The sequence below is a fragment of the Hippopotamus amphibius genome, chromosome 16, assembly GCF_030028045.1.
Source record: "Hippopotamus amphibius kiboko isolate mHipAmp2 chromosome 16, mHipAmp2.hap2, whole genome shotgun sequence".
Taxonomy (NCBI): Eukaryota; Metazoa; Chordata; class Mammalia; order Artiodactyla; family Hippopotamidae; genus Hippopotamus; species Hippopotamus amphibius.
The window spans coordinates 50,819,282-50,836,596 of NC_080201.1; the positions used below are offsets into that span (position 1 = coordinate 50,819,282).

Sequence of the window (17,315 nt, forward strand, 5' to 3'; positions counted from 1 at the left end):
GAACTAGACCTGGTACAGTGGTCATTTTGTAACATATGCAATTTCCAAAGTATTATGTTGAACACCTAAACCAATATGTCAGTTATCGCAAAACTTTTAAGACAGAGAAGAAAACAAAACACAAAGGTATTGTTTTAACTGCATGCTGGATACACAGGAGTTTATTCCGTTGTATGAACAAGGAAGAAAAAAAAAACATTTAAAGGTGGGGGTGACCTGGACCCCCAAGCCCCACAGTCTTCTTCTTTTTTCCCCCGAACTGTGCCTTCACTTATTCTCACATACTCGGACTTCTTCAAATCAGGTTACAGGATTGCGACAAGGCTGTCTCCAACGCAGAGGTTCTTCTTGAAGTACTTTCTTCACGAAACTATTCTCTACTGGTACACTTATCACAACCAAGTTCTCGTATCAGAGGGTTGATAACTGCAGACGCAGTCAGAGTTATACTCAATGTTAACATATCAGCATCCATCCTCTGAGGATCCCGCCGATATTCCGCATCAAACGCCGCCTCCCTTGCTCCCCAGGGTTCCACAAACCCCCTGCGCCGTCCTTCCAGCTCCGGAATTCGGCCAGGAGCAAGCGCGAAGTGCTCCAGGAAGCGGCGCACGCCCTGCTGGTAAACTCTCATGGCCTCAAAATGCTGAGGGAGGAGGAGATTCGGCACGAAAGCCAGGCCTGGGCCGTTGCCGGGCCTGGGCCGGGGTCTGGCCTCAGCACCCTCTCCCTCCGCGGGCTCCGCCAACACTCTGGCGACCGCTGCCACGCGGGCTTCCCTGGCCGCCGCCACTGGACCTTCCCGAGGTGCCGCCATCGGACCTTCCCTGGCCGCCGCCGTCGCACGGTCGCTGGCCTCCACAGGCTGCGCCGGGGCCGCCGCCCGCCGCCCGCCGCCTACCTCCGCCTGCGGGACGTCGCCGTGGTCATTCGCCGCGCCCGCCGGCGGGACACTGCTGTCTGCGGGCAGCTCGGACATCTCGGACCGCGGGGTCAGCTCGGCCGCCCTCACAAAACCTGGCAAACCGGTACGGCGCGATTAGTGGTGTGCACGGAAATGCGCGTGCGTCAGCGCTGTGCACGCGGGTCCACGCTGCGTGTGGAAACCCACGTGCAGGACCAAAGGGGCCGCGGCTCAACGTAAGAGCATGGCGCATGCGTCCTCCCCGCGCGCGCCTGCGAGCTTCCAGGTGCCACCTAGCGGCGGGAAGTGCCGGCACACCTGAAACTTTCCCCAGATTGTCTGAGGGCGGAGCCGAGCGGTGTGTTGCATTTCCACCAGTTGAATGTGTCCAAGCAAAGTCGCACAAGGTCGCTTCCGGTTGGCTTTCCCAAGATGACATCCTAGGATGCCTCTCCCTAAGTTTCTTGTTCTCCAGTGATTATAATGCCACCTCTATTATATACCAAGATAATCTAGGTTCATGGGTTACTTTGGGGGTAGGGTGGGGTCCTTTGTTCTTTTCCATTTATTATTTGTGTATTTTCTTAAAATTCTCTTAACTACTAAAGCTTTATAATAACATTCCTGTGTTATTTTAAAATGGCTTTGGCTATTCTTCGACATTTATTTATTTATTTGGTGCGCCCTGCCCCCTTGTGGGATGCTGGTTCCCGGACTAGGGATGCAACCCGTGCCCCCTGCAGTGGAAGCGGGCAGTCCCAGCCACTGGACCCCGAAGGAATTCCCCTGGGCATCTATTTTTCTCTAAATCGTTTTTGTACAATGTAACATGCAGGAAAATGTACACAAAATATAAATATACAGCTGACTGATTTATGACAAAGTGAACGTCCATGTAACCACGACTCCTGTCCAGGAATTGCATATTTCTATCATCCCAGAATCCCCCCGCTTCTCACTACAGTCTCCTTTCTACCCTGAGGTAATCACTATACTGATATGTACACTAATCATTTCCTTGCTTGTTTTGGGGTTTTTTGTTTTTGTTTTTGTTTTTTTTTTGGTTTGTTTGTTTGTTTGTTTGCTTGTTTTGGCTGCGTTGGGTAGTCGGGTCTCTGCTTAGGCATTTTTTTCCCTAGTTGCAGAGAGCAGGGGCTAGTCTTCATTGCTATGTACTGGCTTCTCATTGTGGTGGCTTCTCTTGTTGTGGAGCACCGGCTCTGTGTGTCTGGGCTTCAGTAATTGTGACTTGTGTGCTCAGTAGTTGTGGTGTGTGGCTTTAGTTGCTCTGCTATGTGTGGGCTCTTCCACCACTAGGGATCGAACCCCTGTCCCCTGCATTAGCAGGCAGATGCTTAACCACTGCAGCACCGGGGAAGTCCTCCTTGCTTTTCTTTCTGTTTTACTACCTAGGGGTACATTCCTGATACTGTAGTTTAATTTTGCTTGCTTTTTTGAATTTTACATACTCTTGTGTCTGCTTTCTTTTGCACATTATTTTTATGAGATTCACCTATGGTTTTCATTGTGGTTATAAATAGTTCGTTTTCTTGATAGATCCATGTTCATTACCATTATTTGCATGTGTCCCATAATATTACAACATTCATTTAAATAGTGACTGTCTAGTTACTTTTTACTTATTCTAATTAACGTGAGAAACATCATGTAAGGAAATTCCACCCTTGATTTTGCTGGTGATGACCCCCATCGTGATGCCATGATTCATGGGCATCAGCAAATAACTCCAGTGACTCATTGTTCTCTGCCCTGTCAGGAGGAGCTAGGCATTAGGTCATGTACGGATCATGAGGTTGCATTTTTGTTTTCCTGGTCCAAGTACCACATGTATAAAACACAACATCCAGCCTTCCTGCTGCTTCAAACACAGCTTCCCCCCAGCATCTTTGCAATCACTGTGTGGCTCCTTTAAGGCAGCGCCCAGGCTAGTTTGGAGACCAAAGGTCCATTGCTCCAACCCTGAGCCTGCCTGGGAAATCACAAATATTTAATAGAATTCCTAGGCTTCTGTAATAACTTACATGAAGCGAAGGGGAACTAGAAATTGTAGTAATTTGGTGTAATCCTCTGGAGGCAGATATCATCCTGCCTTTTGACCCTCCCATTATCCAGAGACAGGAATAGCTCTAAACAAAATTATGGTGTATTAAACAGAAGTGCTCATGTGGGGAGACGAAAGGAAAAATTTGAGACAGCTTCCAGGTTAGCTATTGCTCCCAAGACTGTTCCTGTGTAGCGGCTGCAGCATCTTTGTCTCTGACTCACTGCCAGCATTTCAGAATCATCGGAGGACAGTTTCAGTCATGCTGCAGACTCAACAATTAAGGGAGCTGATATCAGGGGCTCCACGCTGGTATATTTTTACGGGAAAACATAGAGAATTTAAACCCATGGTCATACACTTAACATTTTAAAAGAGGAGATGAATATGGAATCTAGACAAATGGTATTGATGAATCTAGTGGCAGGGCAGGAACAGAGAGACAGGTGTAGAGAACGGACTTGAGGACATGGAGGGTGGGGAATGGGAGGCTGGGACGTAGTGAGAGCATAGCACTGACATGTATGCACTACCAAATGTAATACAGATAGCTACTGGGAAGCTGCCGCATAGCACAGGGAGATGAGCTCCATGCTTTGTGACAACCGAGAAGGGTGGGATGGAGATGGTGGGAGGGAAGCTCAAGAGGGAGGGAATGTGGGGATATATGTATACATATAGCTGATTCACTTTGTTGTACAGCAAAAAGTAACCCAACACTGTAAAGCAATTAAACTCCAATAAAGATGAAAGAAAAGAGGAGGTGAAGAGTTTTGTAAGGAAAGGGACGGAATCTGCTTCTCCCAAAGGCTGCCAAAGCCTGTAATAAATAGCACTGGTGGGAAATTTGTCCTTACTGTGAACGAAGATGTCCTTTAAAGGATGCATACCCATGTTGACCTAAATCAGTAATTTTATGGCTATGGGATGAAACCACAACTCAGAATCTGCACCTGGCTTAAGAGAATTGGGGGAATCATGATGTCATTCTTGCCTCTTTATTACCCCTGAGTATCCTAGGCCTTACATCTGCTCTCTCGATGGGCTTGAGCTGGCTTAATGGTAGATACAGGTAGGTACAGATTTGCCTCTCTCTCCCGAGATATTTAATGCTGCCGTGAGGGCTAAACATGATGTTACAAGCCTTGTCTCTTTTCCCAAGACTGCTACTGTGCTAGATTCATTCCAATTCTCCATCCTCTCTGTTTCTACACCCTTTGTAATATGAGTTTGCAGCTCTTCCCATCAAGAGGTAGCTTCTTTTCCTCCATCCCTTGAATCTGAGCTGGCCTTGTGCCTTGCTTTGACCAATAGGATGTGGCAGAAATGATAGTGTATCTGTTTTGAGACTGGGCCTCGAGAGGCATTTCGTGCTTCCGTTCTCTCTTAGACTCTTGTCTCAACCATGGGAACAACTGTGGAGCAGTTTGCTGGATGGTGGAAGGCAATTTGGGACTGAAGAGAGTGGTCTGAGACAAGGCATTCAAGATCAGTCAGTCCTGGGAATTCCCTGGCGGTCTTGTGGGTAGGACCCGGTGCTTTCATTGCTGGGGTGTGGGTTCAACCCCTGGTTGGCTCGGGGGGGGAAGATCAGTCAGTCCCCAGCTGAGCAGGCAGTTGACTTTTAGGCTCATAGACTAAATAAATGCTTGATGTGATTTGCCATGCAACGTTATTGTAGCAATAGATAACTGCTCCAGAAATTGGTATCAGGAGTTGGGTAGTGCCCTAAGGAAAACTAAAAGACGTAGGGAAAACAGTGAGGAAATGTTATCAGAACAGAAAATATGATAACTCATGTTATGATGTAGTGAAACAATAGGCAGGCTGTCCCCTGTGATTACCCAGAAATAGAACTAGAAACAGACATAGAAAGTATTTGCCTAAGGAGATACCCAGGCATAATGCGGATTACTCACCAATGAGTATGATAAGGTGTAGCAAAAAAGGTTGACCTATAGGAGGAATTGGCTGACTTTCCAGAAGAATGGAGAGGAAACATAGAGGGACTATGACTTGCTAGGTTGGGAAAGAAAGGGTCTTCTCACATCCAGTCTCTCCAACCACAAAAGATTGTCAATGTCAAAAACAGCCTGTGAGTATAAATCAGATTAAAGGTGTGCTTTATGACCTTTTGTTAAAGGGTCAAACATGTGAGGCAGTGTGTAGACGAGCTTCCCAGCTACAGAAGAGGGTTTCTAGGAAGCTTGTGGGCATGGTCCTGCAGCAGCCTGATCTGAAAATAGCAAGACGTCTAGAGGAAAGGTATGTCCCCGCATCCCAGCTTTATTGAGAGGAAATTGACATGTAACATTGTGTAAGTTTAAGTTGTACCCCATATAACTGATTCAAACTACCATGAGGGCGGGACTCTGTCTCTGAGCCCGCCCGTGTGTCTACCCACACCTACTCTTTTTCCTCCTAATAAACACTTCACTTGTTTTACAACTTTCCATTTCTGTGTGGACATTCATTTTCTGCAAAGCTGTATGGGCCAGGGCCTCGTCACTGGCCACTGGTCTAGTGGCTAGAATTCAGCACTCTCACTGCCTCGGCCTGACTTCAATCTCTGGCCGGGAACCAAAATCCTGCTTTCGAGCCACTGCAGGCCAAGGTCCCCCAACATCAGTTGTACCTAGGTTTACGGTATTTCTGTTATAAAACTTATCAACAGGAAAATTAAGTCGGTATGTTAATATTTTCATATTTTCATGATGAAATAGAGATAAATGGGACAAAAGCTTTTGGGTATACATTTTAAGAATAATTAGGAGATCAACTCGATGATTGATGATGACCTAGAGGTGTGGGATAGGGAGGGTGGGAGGGAGGCTCAAGAGGGAGGGGATGGGGGATATATGTATAAATACAGCTGATTCACTTTGTTGTACAGTGGAAACTGGCACAACATTGTAAAGTTACTACACTCCAATAAAGATCGGGAAAAAAAGAATAAGAAAAACAATAATTAGGTTTTATGGTAAGTCTACTTAAAAACAGTCCAGAATTTTAGTATCTTGAAAATTTCTGTTTTTTTTTTTAATTTAAAACTTTAAGAAAATTTTTGGCTGCACTGCCCAGCTTGCAAGATCTTACTCCCCTGACCAGGGATCAAACCGTGGCCCTTGCCATGAAGTATGGAGTCCTAACCACCGGACCGTCAGGGAAATGCCTAAGATAAGTTACATTATGGAAATTCATTGAATGTCTACATCATACTGAACCATTAGTTGCTAAAGAATCTATGTTTACCTACATTTGATCTCTTATATAGAGAGACAATGTTTGGGACTACTGATAAATATATTTTGGTTATACTGAAAATTTGTATATGAAATGGCATATATTTCTAGAAATTAATTTTAAAAATGGGACCCTGAGAAGAGTTTCATGCAAGGTCATGATTTCGGGTGGCCTCGGCCTGCAGCGGCTTGAAGCAGGAATTCCCCCAAAGAGACAAAAAGGAGTGAAACGTGTGTATTAGGAGGAAAAAGGGTACATGTGAATAGACTCACACTGGCAGACTGAGAGAGAGAATCTCACACTCAAGGTAGTTTGAATCACTTACATGGGGCATTTCTTCTGGGTTTCCTTTGGCCGATCATCTTGATTTGCCTGGTTCTGAGTCCATATTTGGTTTATCTCAGGAGGCTCCCCTGTGTGTTGGGGGGTCTTTTAGCCAAGATGGACTCTAGCCAAGAGGCCTGTGGGTCAGATGGCATCACTTACTGTAGGTAACACCTCCTCCCTTTTGACCTCTGAGGAGCCTTTCTGCACACGTGTAGTCGGCAAGGTCTCCTTGACCTTGATAATGAGAAAGAGATGGTCTCTTTCTCTCTCATCTGGGAAGGGTTCAGCTTCTCCTCCCTCCTGCTATTATCTTTGTCTTGGAGTGCCCGTCCACAGGGGACAAACTCCAGCTGTTCAGTGTGGGGCCCATCTATCTTCGGCCTCAGTCAAGACTAAGAGTACATGAAATTTAATTAAATAAATGTATGTTAATAGTAAAGGTGAAATGGTGCAAAACTAGAATTTGGTTTTCTTTTGGTTTACCAGAGTGGTAAAAGGACAAAGGTTTCTTGAAATAGTGATGCTTTTGAGAACAGATTGCAAAGTTTCTTCACCTCTTAAGAAATCTGTTGCAATGTTCTGCATTTGCCTTCAAAATCTTCTACTGTCACTTTGGTTAAGTGAGTAAATAGTGTCATAACAAGTGTACCCCACTAATGCAATGTAAAATAACAGGAGAAACTTTTAGGGGGCGGGTGAAGGATACATGGGAACTTTGTGCCATCTGCTCAGTTATCTGTAAACCTAAAACTGCTCTAAGAATATCTACTAAACAAAAACGTGTCCAGCTTGATTACCATGGAATGAATGTTTCCCAAAGAGACCATAGTGAATGCAGCGGCCTTGGCTCCTGCTGGCTAATCCCCGAAATTGGCTGTAAAAATGATGTCTCACTTCGTTGTTCTTTGCAAAATTCAGTTTGATCAGGGACCTCCTGTCTAATTTCTGGAGGAAGGTACAATAACCCTTCAATAATAACAGTATATACGTGAGTGATAGGAAGCAATGCTTAGACACTAAAGCTGGATGAAAAAAGAGAAGGTGAAAAATTGTCTGAACATCTAAGCCTATGCGACTATAAACAGGAAAGCCGTAAAGCTGCAGATGCTGACCTAAGGAGGCCCCAAGGCATAGCCATCAACCAGGATAGGAGCAGCTGCAGAACGCATGGACAGGGTGGTCTTGTCTGCGTAACCTGCCTTCTAGCCAGCCTCTAAGTGAGTACAGGTTTGCAGACACAGGAACACACTACCCTGTGCTCAATGGCTGGAGTGTAAGCCCACAGGCAGGAGGTGTGTTTTATACAGCTGTAATATAAAACACTTTTTCAGGAGTAAGCGTAGATTACTTCTGAAATTGAACAACAAAAGTATTTCTAGAGAGTAGATTGGTGGTTGCCAGAGGTGGTGAGTGGGGTAGGAGGCGCAATGGCTGAAGGTGGTCAAAAGGTCCAAACTTCCAGGTATAAAATAAGCCCTGGGGGATAGAATGTACAGCATGCAGACTATAGTTGATAAGAATATATTGTATATTTGACAGTTGCTATGAGAACATCTTTAAAATTGTCATCCCAAGAAAAAAATGTATACCTGGGTATGGTGATGGATATGAACTAGACCTGGTACAGTGGTCATTTTGTAACATATGCAATTTCCAAAGTATTATGTTGAACACCTAAACCAATATGTCAGTTATCGCAAAACTTTTAAGACAGAGAAGAAAACAAAACACAAAGGTATTGTTTTAACTGCATGCTGGATACACAGGAGTTTATTCCGTTGTATGAACAAGGAAGAAAAAAAAAACATTTAAAGGTGGGGGTGACCTGGACCCCCAAGCCCCACAGTCTTCTTCTTTTTTCCCCCGAACTGTGCCTTCACTTATTCTCACATACTCGGACTTCTTCAAATCAGGTTACAGGATTGCGACAAGGCTGTCTCCAACGCAGAGGTTCTTCTTGAAGTACTTTCTTCACGAAACTATTCTCTACTGGTACACTTATCACAACCAAGTTCTCGTATCAGAGGGTTGATAACTGCAGACGCAGTCAGAGTTATACTCAATGTTAACATATCAGCATCCATCCTCTGAGGATCCCGCCGATATTCCGCATCAAACGCCGCCTCCCTTGCTCCCCAGGGTTCCACAAACCCCCTGCGCCGTCCTTCCAGCTCCGGAATTCGGCCAGGAGCAAGCGCGAAGTGCTCCAGGAAGCGGCGCACGCCCTGCTGGTAAACTCTCATGGCCTCAAAATGCTGAGGGAGGAGGAGATTCGGCACGAAAGCCAGGCCTGGGCCGTTGCCGGGCCTGGGCCGGGGTCTGGCCTCAGCACCCTCTCCCTCCGCGGGCTCCGCCAACACTCTGGCGACCGCTGCCACGCGGGCTTCCCTGGCCGCCGCCACTGGACCTTCCCGAGGTGCCGCCATCGGACCTTCCCTGGCCGCCGCCGTCGCACGGTCGCTGGCCTCCACAGGCTGCGCCGGGGCCGCCGCCCGCCGCCCGCCGCCTACCTCCGCCTGCGGGACGTCGCCGTGGTCATTCGCCGCGCCCGCCGGCGGGACACTGCTGTCTGCGGGCAGCTCGGACATCTCGGACCGCGGGGTCAGCTCGGCCGCCCTCACAAAACCTGGCAAACCGGTACGGCGCGATTAGTGGTGTGCACGGAAATGCGCGTGCGTCAGCGCTGTGCACGCGGGTCCACGCTGCGTGTGGAAACCCACGTGCAGGACCAAAGGGGCCGCGGCTCAACGTAAGAGCATGGCGCATGCGTCCTCCCCGCGCGCGCCTGCGAGCTTCCAGGTGCCACCTAGCGGCGGGAAGTGCCGGCACACCTGAAACTTTCCCCAGATTGTCTGAGGGCGGAGCCGAGCGGTGTGTTGCATTTCCACCAGTTGAATGTGTCCAAGCAAAGTCGCACAAGGTCGCTTCCGGTTGGCTTTCCCAAGATGACATCCTAGGATGCCTCTCCCTAAGTTTCTTGTTCTCCAGTGATTATAATGCCACCTCTATTATATACCAAGATAATCTAGGTTCATGGGTTACTTTGGGGGTAGGGTGGGGTCCTTTGTTCTTTTCCATTTATTATTTGTGTATTTTCTTAAAATTCTCTTAACTACTAAAGCTTTATAATAACATTCCTGTGTTATTTTAAAATGGCTTTGGCTATTCTTCGACATTTATTTATTTATTTGGTGCGCCCTGCCCCCTTGTGGGATGCTGGTTCCCGGACTAGGGATGCAACCCGTGCCCCCTGCAGTGGAAGCGGGCAGTCCCAGCCACTGGACCCCGAAGGAATTCCCCTGGGCATCTATTTTTCTCTAAATCGTTTTTGTACAATGTAACATGCAGGAAAATGTACACAAAATATAAATATACAGCTGACTGATTTATGACAAAGTGAACGTCCATGTAACCACGACTCCTGTCCAGGAATTGCATATTTCTATCATCGCAGAATCCCCCCGCTTCTCACTACAGTCTCCTTTCTACCCTGAGGTAATCACTATACTGATATGTACACTAATCATTTCCTTGCTTGTTTTGGGGTTTTTTGTTTTTGTTTTTGTTTTTTTTTGGTTTGTTTGTTTGTTTGTTTGCTTGTTTTGGCTGCGTTGGGTAGTCGGGTCTCTGCTTAGGCATTTTTTTCCCTAGTTGCAGAGAGCAGGGGCTAGTCTTCATTGCTATGTACTGGCTTCTCATTGTGGTGGCTTCTCTTGTTGTGGAGCACCGGCTCTGTGTGTCTGGGCTTCAGTAATTGTGACTTGTGTGCTCAGTAGTTGTGGTGTGTGGCTTTAGTTGCTCTGCTATGTGTGGGCTCTTCCACCACTAGGGATCGAACCCCTGTCCCCTGCATTAGCAGGCAGATGCTTAACCACTGCAGCACCGGGGAAGTCCTCCTTGCTTTTCTTTCTGTTTTACTACCTAGGGGTACATTCCTGATACTGTAGTTTAATTTTGCTTGCTTTTTTGAATTTTACATACTCTTGTGTCTGCTTTCTTTTGCACATTATTTTTATGAGATTCACCTATGGTTTTCATTGTGGTTATAAATAGTTCGTTTTCTTGATAGATCCATGTTCATTACCATTATTTGCATGTGTCCCATAATATTACAACATTCATTTAAATAGTGACTGTCTAGTTACTTTTTACTTATTCTAATTAACGTGAGAAACATCATGTAAGGAAATTCCACCCTTGATTTTGCTGGTGATGACCCCCATCGTGATGCCATGATTCATGGGCATCAGCAAATAACTCCAGTGACTCATTGTTCTCTGCCCTGTCAGGAGGAGCTAGGCATTAGGTCATGTACGGATCATGAGGTTGCATTTTTGTTTTCCTGGTCCAAGTACCACATGTATAAAACACAACATCCAGCCTTCCTGCTGCTTCAAACACAGCTTCCCCCCAGCATCTTTGCAATCACTGTGTGGCTCCTTTAAGGCAGCGCCCAGGCTAGTTTGGAGACCAAAGGTCCATTGCTCCAACCCTGAGCCTGCCTGGGAAATCACAAATATTTAATAGAATTCCTAGGCTTCTGTAATAACTTACATGAAGCGAAGGGGAACTAGAAATTGTAGTAATTTGGTGTAATCCTCTGGAGGCAGATATCATCCTGCCTTTTGACCCTCCCATTATCCAGAGACAGGAATAGCTCTAAACAAAATTATGGTGTATTAAACAGAAGTGCTCATGTGGGGAGACGAAAGGAAAAATTTGAGACAGCTTCCAGGTTAGCTATTGCTCCCAAGACTGTTCCTGTGTAGCGGCTGCAGCATCTTTGTCTCTGACTCACTGCCAGCATTTCAGAATCATCGGAGGACAGTTTCAGTCATGCTGCAGACTCAACAATTAAGGGAGCTGATATCAGGGGCTCCACGCTGGTATATTTTTACGGGAAAACATAGAGAATTTAAACCCATGGTCATACACTTAACATTTTAAAAGAGGAGATGAATATGGAATCTAGACAAATGGTATTGATGAATCTAGTGGCAGGGCAGGAACAGAGAGACAGGTGTAGAGAACGGACTTGAGGACATGGAGGGTGGGGAATGGGAGGCTGGGACGTAGTGAGAGCATAGCACTGACATGTATGCACTACCAAATGTAATACAGATAGCTACTGGGAAGCTGCCGCATAGCACAGGGAGATGAGCTCCATGCTTTGTGACAACCGAGAAGGGTGGGATGGAGATGGTGGGAGGGAAGCTCAAGAGGGAGGGAATGTGGGGATATATGTATACATATAGCTGATTCACTTTGTTGTACAGCAAAAAGTAACCCAACACTGTAAAGCAATTAAACTCCAATAAAGATGAAAGAAAAGAGGAGGTGAAGAGTTTTGTAAGGAAAGGGACGGAATCTGCTTCTCCCAAAGGCTGCCAAAGCCTGTAATAAATAGCACTGGTGGGAAATTTGTCCTTACTGTGAACGAAGATGTCCTTTAAAGGATGCATACCCATGTTGACCTAAATCAGTAATTTTATGGCTATGGGATGAAACCACAACTCAGAATCTGCACCTGGCTTAAGAGAATTGGGGGAATCATGATGTCATTCTTGCCTCTTTATTACCCCTGAGTATCCTAGGCCTTACATCTGCTCTCTCGATGGGCTTGAGCTGGCTTAATGGTAGATACAGGTAGGTACAGATTTGCCTCTCTCTCCCGAGATATTTAATGCTGCCGTGAGGGCTAAACATGATGTTACAAGCCTTGTCTCTTTTCCCAAGACTGCTACTGTGCTAGATTCATTCCAATTCTCCATCCTCTCTGTTTCTACACCCTTTGTAATATGAGTTTGCAGCTCTTCCCATCAAGAGGTAGCTTCTTTTCCTCCATCCCTTGAATCTGAGCTGGCCTTGTGCCTTGCTTTGACCAATAGGATGTGGCAGAAATGATAGTGTATCTGTTTTGAGACTGGGCCTCGAGAGGCATTTCGTGCTTCCGTTCTCTCTTAGACTCTTGTCTCAACCATGGGAACAACTGTGGAGCAGTTTGCTGGATGGTGGAAGGCAATTTGGGACTGAAGAGAGTGGTCTGAGACAAGGCATTCAAGATCAGTCAGTCCTGGGAATTCCCTGGCGGTCTTGTGGGTAGGACCCGGTGCTTTCATTGCTGGGGTGCGGGTTCAACCTCTGGTTGGCTCGGGGGGGGAAGATCAGTCAGTCCCCAGCTGAGCTAGCAGTTGACTTTTAGGCTCATAGACTAAATAAATGCTTGATGTGATTTGCCATGCAACGTTATTGTAGCAATAGATAACTGCTCCAGAAATTGGTATCAGGAGTTGGGTAGTGCCCTAAGGAAAACTAAAAGACGTAGGGAAAACAGTGAGGAAATGTTATCAGAACAGAAAATATGATAACTCATGTTATGATGTAGTGAAACAATAGGCAGGCTGTCCCCTGTGATTACCCAGAAATAGAACTAGAAACAGACATAGAAAGTATTTGCCTAAGGAGATACCCAGGCATAATGCGGATTACTCACCAATGAGTATGATAAGGTGTAGCAAAAAAGGTTGACCTATAGGAGGAATTGGCTGACTTTCCAGAAGAATGGAGAGGAAACATAGAGGGACTATGACTTGCTAGGTTGGGAAAGAAAGGGTCTTCTCACATCCAGTCTCTCCAACCACAAAAGATTGTCAATGTCAAAAACAGCCTGTGAGTATAAATCAGATTAAAGGTGTGCTTTATGACCTTTTGTTAAAGGGTCAAACATGTGAGGCAGTGTGTAGACGAGCTTCCCAGCTACAGAAGAGGGTTTCTAGGAAGCTTGTGGGCATGGTCCTGCAGCAGCCTGATCTGAAAATAGCAAGAAGTCTAGAGGAAAGGTATGTCCCCGCATCCCAGCTTTATTGAGAGGAAATTGACATGTAACATTGTGTAAGTTTAAGTTGTACCCCATATAACTGATTCAAACTACCATGAGGGCGGGACTCTGTCTCTGAGCCCGCCCGTGTGTCTACCCACACCTACTCTTTTTCCTCCTAATAAACACTTCACTTGTTTTACAACTTTCCATTTCTGTGTGGACATTCATTTTCTGCAAAGCTGTATGGGCCAGGGCCTCGTCACTGGCCACTGGTCTAGTGGCTAGAATTCAGCACTCTCACTGCCTCGGCCTGACTTCAATCTCTGGCCGGGAACCAAAATCCTGCTTTCGAGCCACTGCAGGCCAAGGTCCCCCAACATCAGTTGTACCTAGGTTTACGGTATTTCTGTTATAAAACTTATCAACAGGAAAATTAAGTCGGTATGTTAATATTTTCATATTTTCATGATGAAATAGAGATAAATGGGACAAAAGCTTTTGGGTATACATTTTAAGAATAATTAGGAGATCAACTCGATGATTGATGATGACCTAGAGGTGTGGGATAGGGAGGGTGGGAGGGAGGCTCAAGAGGGAGGGGATGGGGGATATATGTATAAATACAGCTGATTCACTTTGTTGTACAGTGGAAACTGGCACAACATTGTAAAGTTACTACACTCCAATAAAGATCGGGAAAAAAAGAATAAGAAAAACAATAATTAGGTTTTATGGTAAGTCTACTTAAAAACAGTCCAGAATTTTAGTATCTTGAAAATTTCTGTTTTTTTTTTTAATTTAAAACTTTAAGAAAATTTTTGGCTGCACTGCCCAGCTTGCAAGATCTTACTCCCCTGACCAGGGATCAAACCGTGGCCCTTGCCATGAAGTATGGAGTCCTAACCACCGGACCGTCAGGGAAATGCCTAAGATAAGTTACATTATGGAAATTCATTGAATGTCTACATCATACTGAACCATTAGTTGCTAAAGAATCTATGTTTACCTACATTTGATCTCTTATATAGAGAGACAATGTTTGGGACTACTGATAAATATATTTTGGTTATACTGAAAATTTGTATATGAAATGGCATATATTTCTAGAAATTAATTTTAAAAATGGGACCCTGAGAAGAGTTTCACGCAAGGTCATGATTTCGGGTGGCCTCGGCCTGCAGCGGCTTGAAGCAGGAATTCCCCCAAAGAGACAAAAAGGAGTGAAACGTGTGTATTAGGAGGAAAAAGGGTACATGTGAATAGACTCACACTGGCAGACTGAGAGAGAGAATCTCACACTCAAGGTAGTTTGAATCACTTACATGGGGCATTTCTTCTGGGTTTCCTTTGGCCGATCATCTTGATTTGCCTGGTTCTGAGTCCATATTTGGTTTATCTCAGGAGGCTCCCCTGTGTGTTGGGGGGTCTTTTAGCCAAGATGGACTCTAGCCAAGAGGCCTGTGGGTCAGATGGCATCACTTACTGTAGGTAACACCTCCTCCCTTTTGACCTCTGAGGAGCCTTTCTGCACACGTGTAGTCGGCAAGGTCTCCTTGACCTTGATAATGAGAAAGAGATGGTCTCTTTCTCTCTCATCTGGGAAGGGTTCAGCTTCTCCTCCCTCCTGCTATTATCTTTGTCTTGGAGTGCCCGTCCACAGGGGACAAACTCCAGCTGTTCAGTGTGGGGCCCATCTATCTTCGGCCTCAGTCAAGACTAAGAGTACATGAAATTTAATTAAATAAATGTATGTTAATAGTAAAGGTGAAATGGTGCAAAACTAGAATTTGGTTTTCTTTTGGTTTACCAGAGTGGTAAAAGGACAAAGGTTTCTTGAAATAGTGATGCTTTTGAGAACAGATTGCAAAGTTTCTTCACCTCTTAAGAAATCTGTTGCAATGTTCTGCATTTGCCTTCAAAATCTTCTACTGTCACTTTGGTTAAGTGAGTAAATAGTGTCATAACAAGTGTACCCCACTAATGCAATGTAAAATAACAGGAGAAACTTTTAGGGGGCGGGTGAAGGATACATGGGAACTTTGTGCCATCTGCTCAGTTATCTGTAAACCTAAAACTGCTCTAAGAATATCTACTAAACAAAAACGTGTCCAGCTTGATTACCATGGAATGAATGTTTCCCAAAGAGACCATAGTGAATGCAGCGGCCTTGGCTCCTGCTGGCTAATCCCCGAAATTGGCTGTAAAAATGATGTCTCACTTCGTTGTTCTTTGCAAAATTCAGTTTGATCAGGGACCTCCTGTCTAATTTCTGGAGGAAGGTACAATAACCCTTCAATAATAACAGTATATACGTGAGTGATAGGAAGCAATGCTTAGACACTAAAGCTGGATGAAAAAAGAGAAGGTGAAAAATTGTCTGAACATCTAAGCCTATGCGACTATAAACAGGAAAGCCGTAAAGCTGCAGATGCTGACCTAAGGAGGCCCCAAGGCATAGCCATCAACCAGGATAGGAGCAGCTGCAGAACGCATGGACAGGGTGGTCTTGTCTGCGTAACCTGCCTTCTAGCCAGCCTCTAAGTGAGTACAGGTTTGCAGACACAGGAACACACTACCCTGTGCTCAATGGCTGGAGTGTAAGCCCACAGGCAGGAGGTGTGTTTTATACAGCTGTAATATAAAACACTTTTTCAGGAGTAAGCGTAGATTACTTCTGAAATTGAACAACAAAAGTATTTCTAGAGAGTAGATTGGTGGTTGCCAGAGGTGGTGAGTGGGGTAGGAGGCGCAATGGCTGAAGGTGGTCAAAAGGTCCAAACTTCCAGGTATAAAATAAGCCCTGGGGGATAGAATGTACAGCATGCAGACTATAGTTGATAAGAATATATTGTATATTTGACAGTTGCTATGAGAACATCTTTAAAATTGTCATCCCAAGAAAAAAATGTATACCTGGGTATGGTGATGGATATGAACTAGACCTGGTACAGTGGTCATTTTGTAACATATGCAATTTCCAAAGTATTATGTTGAACACCTAAACCAATATGTCAGTTATCGCAAAACTTTTAAGACAGAGAAGAAAACAAAACACAAAGGTATTGTTTTAACTGCATGCTGGATACACAGGAGTTTATTCCGTTGTATGAACAAGGAAGAAAAAAAAAACATTTAAAGGTGGGGGTGACCTGGACCCCCAAGCCCCACAGTCTTCTTCTTTTTTCCCCCGAACTGTGCCTTCACTTATTCTCACATACTCGGACTTCTTCAAATCAGGTTACAGGATTGCGACAAGGCTGTCTCCAACGCAGAGGTTCTTCTTGAAGTACTTTCTTCACGAAACTATTCTCTACTGGTACACTTATCACAACCAAGTTCTCGTATCAGAGGGTTGATAACTGCAGACGCAGTCAGAGTTATACTCAATGTTAACATATCAGCATCCATCCTCTGAGGATCCCGCCGATATTCCGCATCAAACGCCGCCTCCCTTGCTCCCCAGGGTTCCACAAACCCCCTGCGCCGTCCTTCCAGCTCCGGAATTCGGCCAGGAGCAAGCGCGAAGTGCTCCAGGAAGCGGCGCACGCCCTGCTGGTAAACTCTCATGGCCTCAAAATGCTGAGGGAGGAGGAGATTCGGCACGAAAGCCAGGCCTGGGCCGTTGCCGGGCCTGGGCCGGGGTCTGGCCTCAGCACCCTCTCCCTCCGCGGGCTCCGCCAACACTCTGGCGACCGCTGCCACGCGGGCTTCCCTGGCCGCCGCCACTGGACCTTCCCGAGGTGCCGCCATCGGACCTTCCCTGGCCGCCGCCGTCGCACGGTCGCTGGCCTCCACAGGCTGCGCCGGGGCCGCCGCCCGCCGCCCGCCGCCTACCTCCGCCTGCGGGACGTCGCCGTGGTCATTCGCCGCGCCCGCCGGCGGGACACTGCTGTCTGCGGGCAGCTCGGACATCTCGGACCGCGGGGTCAGCTCGGCCGCCCTCACAAAACCTGGCAAAC

The 17,315-nt window shown here is 46.0% G+C and overlaps 3 protein-coding genes across 3 annotated transcripts; all 3 read right to left on the reverse strand.

The window, feature by feature from the left end:
- Positions 1–370: 370 nt before the first annotated feature.
- LOC130837932 (EP300-interacting inhibitor of differentiation 2-like) lies at positions 371–979 on the reverse strand. The gene has a single exon (XM_057710649.1). It carries the CDS (start codon positions 977–979, stop codon positions 371–373), a length of 609 nt encoding a protein of 202 aa, XP_057566632.1.
- A 7,536-nt stretch (positions 980–8,515) lies between these two features.
- Positions 8,516–9,124, reverse strand: LOC130837929 (EP300-interacting inhibitor of differentiation 2-like). Its single transcript, XM_057710645.1, has one exon. It carries the CDS (start codon positions 9,122–9,124, stop codon positions 8,516–8,518), a length of 609 nt encoding a protein of 202 aa, XP_057566628.1.
- Positions 9,125–16,659: 7,535 nt separating this feature from the next.
- LOC130837930 (EP300-interacting inhibitor of differentiation 2-like) lies at positions 16,660–17,268 on the reverse strand. The gene has a single exon (XM_057710647.1). The coding sequence runs from the start codon at positions 17,266–17,268 to the stop codon at positions 16,660–16,662; it is 609 nt and encodes a 202-aa protein (XP_057566630.1).
- Between the last annotated feature and the right edge of the window lie 47 nt (positions 17,269–17,315).